The 12,769-nt window shown below is 41.1% G+C and overlaps 1 protein-coding gene and 1 long non-coding RNA gene across 3 annotated transcripts in view; one reads left to right on the top strand and one right to left on the bottom strand.

Moving 5' to 3' along the window:
- Positions 1-3,008, bottom strand: part of KCNK1 (potassium two pore domain channel subfamily K member 1) — a 70,793-nt gene extending 67,785 nt beyond the window's left edge. For both annotated transcript variants that reach the window (XM_021000458.2, XM_021000457.2), the window contains exon 1: positions 2,114-3,008. In XM_021000458.2, coding sequence (XP_020856117.1) covers positions 2,114-2,468 — 355 coding nt within the window. In that variant the 5' untranslated portion in view covers positions 2,469-3,008. The remainder of the gene's footprint in view (positions 1-2,113) is intronic.
- Positions 3,009-3,013: 5 nt separating this feature from the next.
- The window catches only part of LOC144457782 (uncharacterized), a 52,059-nt gene continuing 42,303 nt past the window's right edge, over positions 3,014-12,769 (top strand). Inside the window, exons 1-2 of the long non-coding RNA XR_013487285.1 lie at positions 3,014-3,332; positions 3,686-3,795. This is a non-coding gene — a long non-coding RNA (uncharacterized LOC144457782). The remainder of the gene's footprint in view (positions 3,333-3,685; positions 3,796-12,769) is intronic.

The following is a 12,769-nucleotide window of genomic DNA, read 5'->3' as shown; positions in this document are numbered from 1 at the left end:
TGTAAATTTTTTGGTATCTAATCAAATGTAGAAAATTGTGACAACTCCATGGAAGTAGTATATCAGTCATATAAAATGCCGTATTTACAAAAAGAGAAACTGTTTGCAAACAGACAAAACCAGTTTCCAAACTAAAGCAGGAAGAGAGATGTTTACATATTATAAACCTGAAAATTGTTTTTTTTATTAGCCAAGTTTGAAATAGTACCATGAAAGTGCTGGAAATAATAATTACCAGCACTGTTTCTTTATAAACTAGCTGTACTGAAACATTCTGATTCATTTGTAAGGCTCCACAAGGCCCACAGAGACAAATATTTTCCACAGGGAAGCTTTCATTGATAAATCAGAATGAATGTATCCAAATGGAAAGGGATGGTATTTCTCAAGGGGACAAGGGAGTAGGGTCAGATAAGGACAATGACAACATCAAGTTACCTAAATGAAAGGGGTGGGAAAAGAAAGTGGTCTTGGAAAAAGGAATTATTCACTTCCTTAGATGTCAAGTCTGTCTTGTTTTGAATTAGATTTAACAGTTTTTTGTTTAGTTTTGTTTTTTAATTATCATCTGAGAAAGATTTCTGGCTCTACTTGCTCCAGGATGATCCTATATACTAGTCTGGTAAGTTACTTTGGTGTTCTTGCAACACTTCTTTCATTTTATATTGTAAAAGTTGTTCATTAGCATATTTTTAAAATTATCCTGTTCATGGATTATGCTTTAGGAAGAAATCCTCAAATCTCTCCAAAATGTCCAGATTTGAGTTGGACTAGGTGACCTCTGGCACCCCTTCTAGCCCTGAGACTTTGATTCTCTTTTGAGTTCAAAGCTTCTGAGGATAGAGATTTGGGGAAGAGGGCAATGGATGTTAAGGGAGAGATCAATATTAAGTTGTCAAGTAGTGCACTTAAGAGATTCAACAATAGACTGGGATTCAGTAGACCCAATTCTGATGCTGACTATGCCATTTAACTAGCTTTGTGACCTTGGGCAAGTCACAATCCCTCAGTCTCTTCAGTTACCTCATCTACAAAGGAAAGAGATTAGATGAGAAGTACTCTAAAATCCCTCCCAGCTCTGGCATTCTGATTCTATACTTGGATAAACACTGATGCTATTTACTTAGCAAACTCTGGCCACGAGGAAATGCAGCATTTTTAATTCATTCAACAATAGCATAGTCTAACAGCTCTAGGGTCATATCTGGTCCACATCTTTTACCTAAGGAAGAATCTCCACTTATGAGCCACTGGCCTACTTGTGCAGTGCAGGGGTTGGTTCAGAGTTTAAGGATAACCCAGAATATCCAATGCTAAAAACTGCTGAATCAGTTATGTGCCCTCATTTTGACAGATCAGGAGCAATTAGATGCTCCCTTCCCTGCCCCTAACTTTGAAAAGAAACCCTATCTTTCTTGTCCTCGCAGAGGTCAACTGTAAAGGCAGATTCCAGAGAAAAGCCTGTGTCAGCCAAGAAGGCTGTAACCCACAAATAAAAAAAAATCTAGACTTTATGTAAAATCAAAACACTGTTTTTATAGCATCGTTAAGGATCATTAAATACTGCACTCTGTAGTAGCCATTCTGGCTTTCTGGGTTGGGACAGAAAAGATCTGAGATCACTCCCACTTCTAAAATTCAGTGAGTCTATGATTCTGATTCTCTGCCTTTCCTGGGTTCAGGAAGCTGGCGTATGCAACCCTAAAAGAATGCAGCAGGATGAAGCCCCAGCAACCACCCAGACAAAACATTTGTCTACAGCTTTCCCCACAGTCGTGAGGCAGCAACACCAAACTCCTGCTAATAAGGCTCTGGGACAGAGCCGACAGATACCAAGCTTTCCTCTGGTCTTTCGTGGTCCCCCTCTGATCCCCAGGACTCACCGAAGCTGAGATCGATGCCCTGCCAAGAGCAGGAGGTGGAGAAGGGAGGATGCGGGAAAGAATAGAAGGGGAGATAAGGTGGAATGTTCACGAAGTGGGAGAGGGTCAGAAGAGATGGGAGAGTGGATGGAAGGGGGTGTGTATGAAGAGGCCCCAGAGCCTCTTGGCAAAGGGACCAGTGCTTGAGGCTCAGCCTCTGGGAAGGCGGTAGCTTGCCCGGGCCTCCCTACCTGTGGTGGAGAGCACCGTGCTGGCGAAGAAGAGGGCGGAGGTGAAGTCCCAGTTCCAGTTACCCGAAGCATTGCTGAGCACCGAAACGCCGTAGTTGCTGGCCTCCAGCACCCGCACCAGGAACTGCTCCAGCTGCTGCTCCGACAGACACTTGTGCTCCTCCAGGAAGCGCTGCTTCAGCTTGCGCAGCTCCTGGCGCAGCAGGTCTTCGTAGGGCAACTCCACTGAGGAGAAGACCACCGCGCCGAAGACCAGGTAGAGTAGGTAGCCCAGCACCAGGAAGGCGAAGCACCAGGCGGAGCGGTGCCTCTCTACCAGCCGCACACAAGAGCTGCCGGCCAGGGACTGCAGCATCTTCCCCAGCGCGCCACCACCGCCGCCGCCGCGGCAGACCCCAGGAGAGCGCGAGCCTGACGGCCGGGAGCCCCGCGCACCACCCGATACACACACACACACAGACGCACACGCCCGAAAGCACACGCACACACACACACACAGATACACTCCCTCCCTCACGCGTACACAACCACAGACATTCACGCACGCGGGCCGAGAGGATCTGCAGTGGGAGGGGGCGAATCCCTCAATGAACTCCGGGGCAGCCCCGGAGCCCGCCCCGGAGGCTGGTGGTCTCCCCTCGGGGGGCCCCTCTCCTGTTGCCACCCACACAGCCGCCTCCCCCTGCCCCCGCGGCTCGTTTGCAAAGGCAACGTCCGAAGTTTGAAAGGCTTAAATAAAGGTTCCCTCTCTCCTTGCCCCCCTTTCTTCGCCCTCCCCCTTCCACTCCCGGCTCGGCTCCCTTTGTGCACTTGGGTTCTCCTTGTGATTGGCTGGCTCGTGTTTCTTTTTTTCTCTCTCACTTGCTCGCTCGCTCCCCTTCTTTTCCTGTTTCCTTTCAGTATAAAAAGCCCCAGATGATGTGGCGCTGACGTGGTTCCCCGGCTCAGGTAGCCAGCAAGTCGAATGAGTCTGTAGGTTTGGAATTGAACTTCGCTAAAGCTATAGCTGTGGCTGTTCCCAGGAAAGGAAAACAGACGAGCCCTGACAATCCTTCCCTCCACCCTGTTAGTGTAGTCCACACCCTACATCCTTGGCACAAAGGTGTTTGGGGCTAGCCTACCTTTTCTGGTTCTCCACCCTGCCCTGTGGGATAATTACAAGAAACTCTGAATTTGATAAACCGTAGGAGAGGAGGGGGCTTTCGCAACAAAGAACAGTGTGAGTTTATAAAAGTTGGGGGAAATGAAACTTCTTTGACACATCACCCTGTTGTCTGTAACCTACTCGTTTCCAAATTAATTTCCTCTAAAATATTGATTGGCCTATACACCGAAATTCTGTTTCTGCTGCTTGGGGGAGAAGCATCTGTGTTATTTTAACCTAGTGTGTTAGAGCTGGAAGGGACCTTAGAGATCATGGAGTCCTACTCTTTTACAGAGCCTTTTACAAATAAAAAAATTCAGTGTAGAAAGGAAAGCTGTTTTTTAATTTGGAAAGCTCACCTTTTTGATTTTTAGCCCTTTAAAAGCCTTTTACATTAAATTATAATATATTTTTCTTTATCTTTCCAGCATCCCCGTCCGCATCTGCAGTGCTTGAAATATGTTGAAAATCTGTCCTCAAAGAAGAGACAGGAGAAGACACCTCCCCTAACTCCTTTGCAGAGGTGGGAGGCCCACAGGTGTGGAACATTATATATATTTTCAGATTTTTTTTTCAATTTTTTTTATTGATTATGCTGATTTGTTTCCTTTTCTTCCTCTTTTTCTTTTAAAACATTTGTTATACGAGATGGCTCTTAGGGAGGAGGAAGGGTTGTTTAGGTCATGTTAAAAACAAAAGACATCAATTAGCTTATATTTTAAAAATTAATGATTGTTGACTGACTGACAGCAGATTTACATTGAACAAAAATAGCAATGTTTGAAAGGGACTTACATTTTAAACTTGAAGGCAACATGTAAGCATTCATTTATCTCAACAATTTATAAAATAATAACTTTTTGGTACTTCAGGGGGTATGTGCAGACTTTACTGACAACATGGAAGTTATGGTATTTTTTTCTGTTTATGTTGAGCCCTCTCATGAAAGGATGAAATTAGTTTCCAATTATCTGTCATCTTATCCTGTCAAGATTCTACTAATTGCCAGCTGTTATGCACCAGTATGGCTTATAAGAGAATTAAAAAAAAAAGGATTCACAAAAATGAGAATGGAAAAGAAAAGAAAAAAAACACTGAAAGATCTGGAACACATTGATTATATCTTTACCCAGTTTCAATTGTCTATTGTCTCCCTGTATTTTACTTTTTTTATTTTCCAGCTAGAGTAATTATCCTTGTGAAAGAGTCCAAGGCTTTGTTCTGCTCAGCACCTAGAGCATTAACAATTTCCATATTATACCAGTAAAGGAGCCTGAGGCAAGAGGAACTTCTGTGACCTTAATTAGCAGAGAAGCAAGTTAGATAGAGAAGCCAGTTTGTCTACATATCAATTGCCACATTGTAGTCCTTTTACTACTAGAGCTGCATCTATGTGTTTAAAATTAAAAGAAGATTGAATTTCTGTCCAATGCTGCCTTTCCTTCCAGTGTTCTACTACAGAGACAGAAGCCAACCTTGGCATGTTTCCAGTCATGCTTCTCTGTATACATATAAATATCATTCATCAAGCTAGAAGTCTGCCTATTTCCCAACTGCAAAGGTTAATTTGATCTTTCTAAGACTTCTTAACAGAGGCCCAGAATTTCTACATATACCACTGGCTCCCACATTTTTCTTGAACTGATAGACTAGGGTCAAGTTGTCTCTGCTCCACTTAGTTTTGTAAGTTCTCTAGAGGTTCACCTAACTTCAGGGATTTGGGAATCAGCATAATTGTAGATTTTTATTCCTGGGATGAAACCTGTACTCCACTTCTGTTTTCTGCTTTCCTCCAGTATCTCACCCACTCTTAACTCTCCAAAGCCTATACTAAGTGATATAAAGGGTGATATTCCTAAAAGTATCCTCTGGCAAGATTGGATCTGCTTCTCCTTGTCCCTTCGCTGTATCAACCCCATAAGACTAGTAAAAAGAGGAAAGAAGAAGAGAATAGAAGAAAAATGGGAACGTTCAGAGAAGAGTAGGCAAGGTGCATAATCAGGAAGACAGGGGAGAGGTGACTAGGTTAGAGAAGAAACAGGTTAAAAGCTTCAGAGAAAAAAAAATTAAGTATGACTTGACCCCTTATGTAGAAGATGAGAGAATAGTTAACTTCCAATTCTCAGCTTAGTCTTTACACTGATGTAACTAGGAGTTGAACAGATCATGGACAAAGCTTCCCTTTTTTGATTCTGTCTGGCTATGTGCATGTGCTTGCTCAGTGCCTGAGAACTTTTGGGATGACAAATTCCTTAGCCACATCTGATTGGCCATGGTGACTCAGTGTTGAAGGACATTTTGGGTATGATGAAGCAGTCACTAGGACCACTGTCCCTGGTCCACCTGACCAGAAGACAAGGACTTCAATGTAGACAGTACCAAGCTGAAGTGAAATGCCTATTCAACAGTCCCACAATGTACTTTATGTTCTAATGAGGTTTAAGTACTAACTGCTTCATAAAACTATAACAATATCTATAAGTTAAGTTACTGAATCCTGTTTTAATTCTTTCTGTCATTGTGTACTTAAAGCATTTTGTATTTAGCATTCTTTTTGCACGTGTAGGAAATAAATACCTGCCTATACCTGATTCATACTGTATACTGAATACCTTTTCACTATCACTTTGGAGAGAAAACCAAGACATAAGCCAAAACATAAGGTTTAAGGCACTTATTCCCAGAGCATTTAGATGGGGATAAAATGATCTAAAGTGTGTAATAAAGAAACTGAGTCAGAGATGTTGTTTTTTGCTCACATTTGCAATCAAGCCTTCTTTCCATTATAACACACTACCTCCCATGATTCAGGTGTCCTTTCAGATGACAAGTTTACTCCCTGAAGACATTTGGGCCTTCCCTTGAAGGTAGAGGATTTCCACTTTATCTTGTTGTTGAAGTTGAGCCGCTTCATTATTTCACAATAAAAGAAAATTGGAAAGACATGACAAAGCAGCTTCCAAACAGAAAACTGGTAGGAAAGGGGAAAGCAGAATAGTAACAGCCATCTCCCTTCATCAGGGAAAGGAGCTAAGACCCATAAATCCCCCTTTCTTGTCCCTCAACACTTTGCAGGGCTAGCCAGATGTAGGAGATCAGAGGTAGATTTCTGATTGTATGGACACACACTCAAAGATCACCAATTTAAAAAAAACAATTACTTCCTGCCTTTTTGCCCTCACTTACTTTTCCCCCCAGGTGTGAGATAAAATCTCCTTCTATCTCTACTTCCTAGACTCCCTGGCTTCTTTCTTTCTCTTTTTCTTTTTTGGCTAGGCAATGGGGTTAAATGACTTGCCCAAGGTCACACAGGTAGTAAGTGTTATGTATCTGAGGCCAGATTTGAACTCAGGTCCTCCTGAATCCAGGGCCAGTGCTCTATCCACTGTACCACCTAGCTGTCCCCCCCCCCGGGCTTCTTTCCAAAAATAGCTCAGGGTACCACATCTCTTCCCCAAAGCCTCTCCTGCTGTACTGCCATACTCGCACACTGGTTAAGGTTCTCTACCTCTTGACATAACTTTATATTTATTTCTCTGTGTTCTTGAAGCATGGCCCTATGGAAACAACCCTGGTTCTGGAGTCAGAGGAATTCAGTCAGAGACCAGCCTGTGCCACTTCCTACATGGGTGGCTTCACCTGTCCAGGCCTCAGTTATTTCCTTGATAAAAAGACAGGAATGCACTCAATGGTTTCTTAGATCTCTCAGACCTTGAAAACAAATTACCAAAGGGCTCACAGAGGTTATATACCAACTGTTAACTCTGAAAAATAAAATAAAATACCAAAAAATATTTGGGTTAATAAGCAAATGTCACGAGGAAAGTTAAGGGGTAGATATCAGTCATTCTCGTCTTGGTAGAAATTAGTTTAACTCCTAGCCGAAAGTGCAAAGGAAGAAGAATTTTGATAGTAGGGAGGAAAGAGGATCAAAAGATCATCTTGGAGCATGAGACATAGCTAAGGAGGTCAGATCTAGGAGGTAATGATAAAGTAGAAAGACTTAGGCAACTATAGGGGGAAGCAGAATGAAAGCACTGAGTAGCCATGAGTCACCAGAAAGAGAACACCAGGAAGTAAGAAATGGATTCAGAAAGTGATACTGGATAGGAACACAGAGAGGGAAGCAGGAGTAGGGCAAAGACCAGTGCTGGAAAACACCAGTACAGGATTGTGCTTGATAAATGGCTGCCCAGAGGCATCCTGAGGTGTGCATTTAGAGTGAAAACTGTGCTCTTCTTTCTCTTCATTTCTAGATTTGCAAAAGTTGCCTTCTAACCCTACTTTAGGCACGTGACTGCCAAAAGTGTAACCTGAGTTGTGATGAGAAGTTGAAAGAGAAGAAACTGGATAGTTGGGGCTCATCTTTACTTCTACTTCTACTTCTTTACTTTACATCTTTACTTCTTATTCCTTTTGGATATCAGGTTGTTCATGTTAGTGGCTTGGGAAGAATTGCTGAGAATCTCCAGGAAGGAAGCCAGGATAATTACTGTGCTGTCAAGTGATTCATTTAATTCATTTCAACAAACATTTATTAAGTTATATGGTAGGAATAATATCTACCAGGATTCCAACAATGTAGATTATGCTAGATTGTTTAAAATCTTTCCCCCTAAAAGACAAATGAGCAACCCTTGACACTTGATTGGTACAGGGGCATAAGGCTGTCGAGACAGCTTCCCAGAGATCTAAGGTTATAGAAGAGGCCAACCTCCTATGAGCCTCTCAGACTTGGTGGATGTCTCACTGCCTCATGAAACACCAACCTTTATTCATCAGACTTTTTTTTCTATATGGAGATAAAGAAGGCTGAGTCTACCTGAACCAGTGCTATGTCCTAGATGAGTATCCTTTCCAAGCTATGGCTGACTAAACCTTTTGTTAAATACTCCATGAGTATCTTATTTCATTCTAATTTCAAACCTGAACTGCCAGATCAACCTGAATGAAGCCAGGCCTACCACAAGTGCCTATTGTATGCAGAGCACTGCTAGGTAAGAGACATTCTCACATATCACATAGAATCATTAGACTATGAGTTTCTTGAGATCAGAGATTATTTTTTGCATTTCTTCATACCCCCAGCACTTAGGACAGTGCCTGACATATAATAGGTATTCAATAAATGTTTATTGACTAAGTGAGGCCATCAAGTTCAATCTCATTTTATCAATGAAGAAACTGAGGTGCCTGGGGTTATACAGCTACTGCCTGAGACAGGATTTGAACACTTTCTCCTTGGTTCCAGATTCAATACTCTGTCTATTACATGCTGCATATCTTATAGTGCAGTGGGTTGAGGAAGTGATTTGGTGGGGTGAGGGGGAATTGAGGAGAAGTAAGAACCAACTGTAGTTAACTATAATATATAATAATGTACTGTAGGTGTACTAAAGAAAAATGAAACAAAGTAACAAGTGACATCTGAAAAGGAAGATCCATAATCACTTGGAAAATCAAGGAAGGCTTTGAGGAAGATATAGCATTTGAGATAAGATATAAAGAAGGACTAGGAATTCAATAGGTGAAGAGGGTGAGGAGGCACAATGATAGAAAAATTAATAGAGGTCACTGGCCTCTGCTGCATTAGCCCTGCCCCTTCAAATCTCATGCATTGACTTTCTAAGCTTCACCCATCCATATAGAAAACCACCCTTTTAGTGACAGACTATTCACGTACAAAACACAACAATATTTTATAAACACTGGGTTTGTATATTATACACATCAGCAGAAAAGACAATAGGATGCAGTATCATGCTCATGATCTTTGCCACAGTGGACTGAATTCAGTTGAGACTACAATTCCTGCTCTAGGCAGGAAGCCAATGCTTTTGCCCCTCAGTAAAACTGGTTAATTGTCCCAAGGGTAGTGATTTCTAGTGCACTGATGTAGGAGCACTGAGATTAACCCCCAGTTCAGTTGAGTTGAATGAATGGGGCAAGGCTTCAATTTTAATCTATCAAGTACCATTCAGTTATCAATAGGTTGCTCATGTTATTCTCCCAAGTAGAATGACACTTTCATCCTGCCCCACCAATTTGCACATAATCACTTCTACCTACAGAAATTCTTCCATCCTTCAAGGCCCAGTTCCAAGTGTACATCCTACAATATTTTTTTCTCTAATTACCTCAAGTGGAAAGGATGAATCTTCTGGATCTCCTTCAGTATATATTTCCCATACCTCCTTTGTAATCTATTATTATTGTCTCATATTGTTAGTTATTTTCTCATGGGTTCTAAACTAGATTGCAAGCTCTTGGAAGGCAAGTAGAATGCCTTAGTCACCTCCATATCTTTCATGACTCTTTGCTTAGTACCTTAAGAGAGAAGATAATTACTTGTTCTTTTCTTGGTTGATTAAAAAGCAGCCAAGGGTAGAGCCAAGATGGCAGATTAGAGGCAGCAGCCCAGCCAAATTCTTCCAACATTCTGCACCAGACAGCTTTAACATAATGCCTCAAATCAAATTTTGGAGTGGCAGAGCCAACAAAAGGTCAGGATGAGATATTTTTCCAGCCTAAGACAACTTAGGAGGTTGATAAGAGATGCCTGTGACACCTGGGCAGGGACCTGCCTGCAGCAGAAATGGTAGTAGCACCAATGGAGAGCCTTGAAGGTGGCAGCAGCAGCAACAGCAGTTTTTGGAGCTCTCAGCCCAGAGACAGTAAGGGGGTCAGACAATTGTTCAGAAAGAGATTACAGGGGACCTTTTGATGACATTGGGTACAGCTGGCACTGGTTGGCAACTCTATTGCTCAAATATAGCTCAGGGTCACAGTTCCAGGGTGGAGAGGAGAACTTGTAGCTAGTTACAATTGAGGAAGGGCCCTGTGACAGTTCCATGACCAAGAAGAGCACTGGTGTTTGTGGATACAGGGGAACAGGAGCCCTTCCTGGGTAAACACCAGATCGTAGACCAGCACAGCAGTGACCACACCTCTCCCCAGATCATACCACCTTGGAAGCACCAAAAACTTACAGATCTACAGAACTAGATCTGAAAATAGCATGAAAAAAGCCTGAAGCTTAGGACAATGCCTACCTATCTCCAGGTGAGCAAAACACAACTTCAATATAGAGTTCAAAGTCAAGAAATAGGATGGAAATGAGCAAACAATAAAATGAGCATAAAAAGCTACTACAGTAGCAGGGAAGATCAAGACACAAAATCAGAAGATAATGTGGAAAAGCTACAGCTAAAGCTTCAAAGAAAAATGCTAATTGGATAGAAGCCCAACATGAATTTTTGGAAGAGAATGAGATTAGAACAGTAGAGGAAAAATTGGGGAAAGAAATAAGAGTGATGCAAGAAAATTATGGAAAATAATTAACATCTTCATAAAAGCATAAAAGTACTGAAGAAAATAGAACCTTACCAAAAAAAAAACAGAATTGGCCTACTGATAAAAGAGACACAAAAATTCACTGAAGAAAATACTCTTTAAAAAGCAGAATAGGCTAAATGAAGAAAACAAGTCATTAAAAATTAGAATGGGGGGTCAGCTAGGTGGTACAGTGGATAGAGCACCAGCCCTGAAATCAGGAAGACCTGAGTTCAAATGAAGCCTCTGACCACTAGCTGTGTGACCCTGGGCAAGTCACTTAACTCCAATTGCCTTTAAAAAAAAAAGTAGAAAAATTAGAATTGTCCAAGTGGAAGCTAATGACTCTAGAGACCAAGAATCAGTCAAACAGAAACAAAAGTATGAAAAAATAGATTTGGTAAAACAACTGACCTGGAAAACAGATCCAGGAGAGAAAATTTAAAAATTATTGGTCTACCTGAAAACCATGATGAAAAAAACAGCCTGGACAGCATCTTTCAGGAAATCATGAAGGAAAACTGCCCTGAGGTCCTAGAATCAGAGGGTAAAATAGGCATAGGAATAATCCACCAATCACCTCCTGAAAGAGATCCCAAATTGAAAATGCCAAGGAATATAGTAGCCAAATTTCAAAATTACCAGGTCAAAGAGAAAATACTACAAGCAGCCAGAAACAACTTAAATATCATGGAACCACAGTCAGGATTACGCAGAACCTTGCAGCTTTTACATTAAAAGATCATAGGGAGTGGAATACAATATTCTCTAAGGCAAAGGAAGTTGGATTACAACAAGATCAACTACTCAGCAAAAATCAACATAATCTTTCAGGGAAGGAGATGGATATTCAACAAAATAGGGGACTTCTAAATCTTCCTGATAAAAAGACCAGAGTTCAACAGAAAATTTGATCTTCAAATACAAAACTCAAGAGAGAGATAAAAAGGTAAACAGGACAGAAAAAACCCTACAATATGTTATTAATAAGGGCAAACTGTTTACATCTCTACAAGGAAGATGACACTTATAACTCTTGAGAACTGCATTGTTATTACACCGTTCTAGAGAAGTATACACAGACAGAGGGGGTGGGTATAAGTTGACTTTGATGTAGTGATTTAAAAAATCTGATTAAGTGGGTTAAATGGATCTAAGTAAATGAATTAATTGGATCTAATTAAGGGATTATACTGGGAGAAAAGGAAAGGAGGAGACAGACAAGGGTATATTACATTACAGGAAAAGGCACAAAAACCTACTACAGTAAAGGAAAAGAAGGGAGGGAGATGAGCATTGTTTGAACCTTACTGTCATCATATTTGGCTCAAGGAGGGAATAACATAATCAGTTAGGTACAGAAATTTAACTTGCCCTATTGGCAGTAAGAGGAAAAAGAGGAAAGAGAATAGAGGAGGCTAATAGAAGGGAAGGCAGACTGAGGGAGTCAGTGGTCAAAAAAGCAGTGCTAGTGAGGAGGGAAGGGGAGAAAGGAGAAAGAAAAATGTAAACAGGGGGGCAGGGAATAGGATGGAGAAGAAGACACAGATAGTAATCATAATTGTCAATACGAGTGGGATGAACTCTCCCACAAAATGGAAGAGGATAGCAGAATGGATTAAAGACCATAATCCTACATTATGTTGTTTACAGGAAACACATTTGAAACAGAGGGACACAGGCAGGGTAAAGGTAAAAGGATGCAACAGAATATATTATGCTTCAGCTGAAGTAAAAAAAAGAAAAAGCAGGGGTAGCAATCCTGATCTCAGATAAAGTAAAAGGAAAAAATAGATCTTATTGAAAGAGATAAGGAAGGAAACTACATCCTGCTAAAAGGCACCATAGACAATGAAGTAATATTACTAAACATATATGCACTAAGTGATATAGCATCCAAATTCTTATAGGATAAGTTCAGGGAGTTACAGGAAGGAATAGATAGCAAAACTATACTAGATAAATCTAACCACAAAAAAAGCAAGAAAGAATTTCAAGAGATGAATAGAATTTTAGAAAAGTTAGATATGGTAGACCTCTGGAGAAAATTGAATGGGTATAGAAAATAATGTATTTTTTTTTCTCGGTGGTATGTGACACATACACAAAAATTGATCATGTACTAGGATAGAAAAACCCTCACAATCCAATGCAAAAAGGGAGAAATGTTAAATGCATCC

This window comes from Phascolarctos cinereus, unplaced genomic scaffold, assembly GCF_003287225.1.
Source record: "Phascolarctos cinereus isolate Bilbo 61053 unplaced genomic scaffold, phaCin_HiC Scaffold_5;HRSCAF=322, whole genome shotgun sequence".
Classification (NCBI taxonomy): Eukaryota; Metazoa; Chordata; class Mammalia; order Diprotodontia; family Phascolarctidae; genus Phascolarctos; species Phascolarctos cinereus.
Note: the sequence above shows the minus strand (reverse complement) of the source record. Positions and strands in the feature narration are given on the sequence as shown.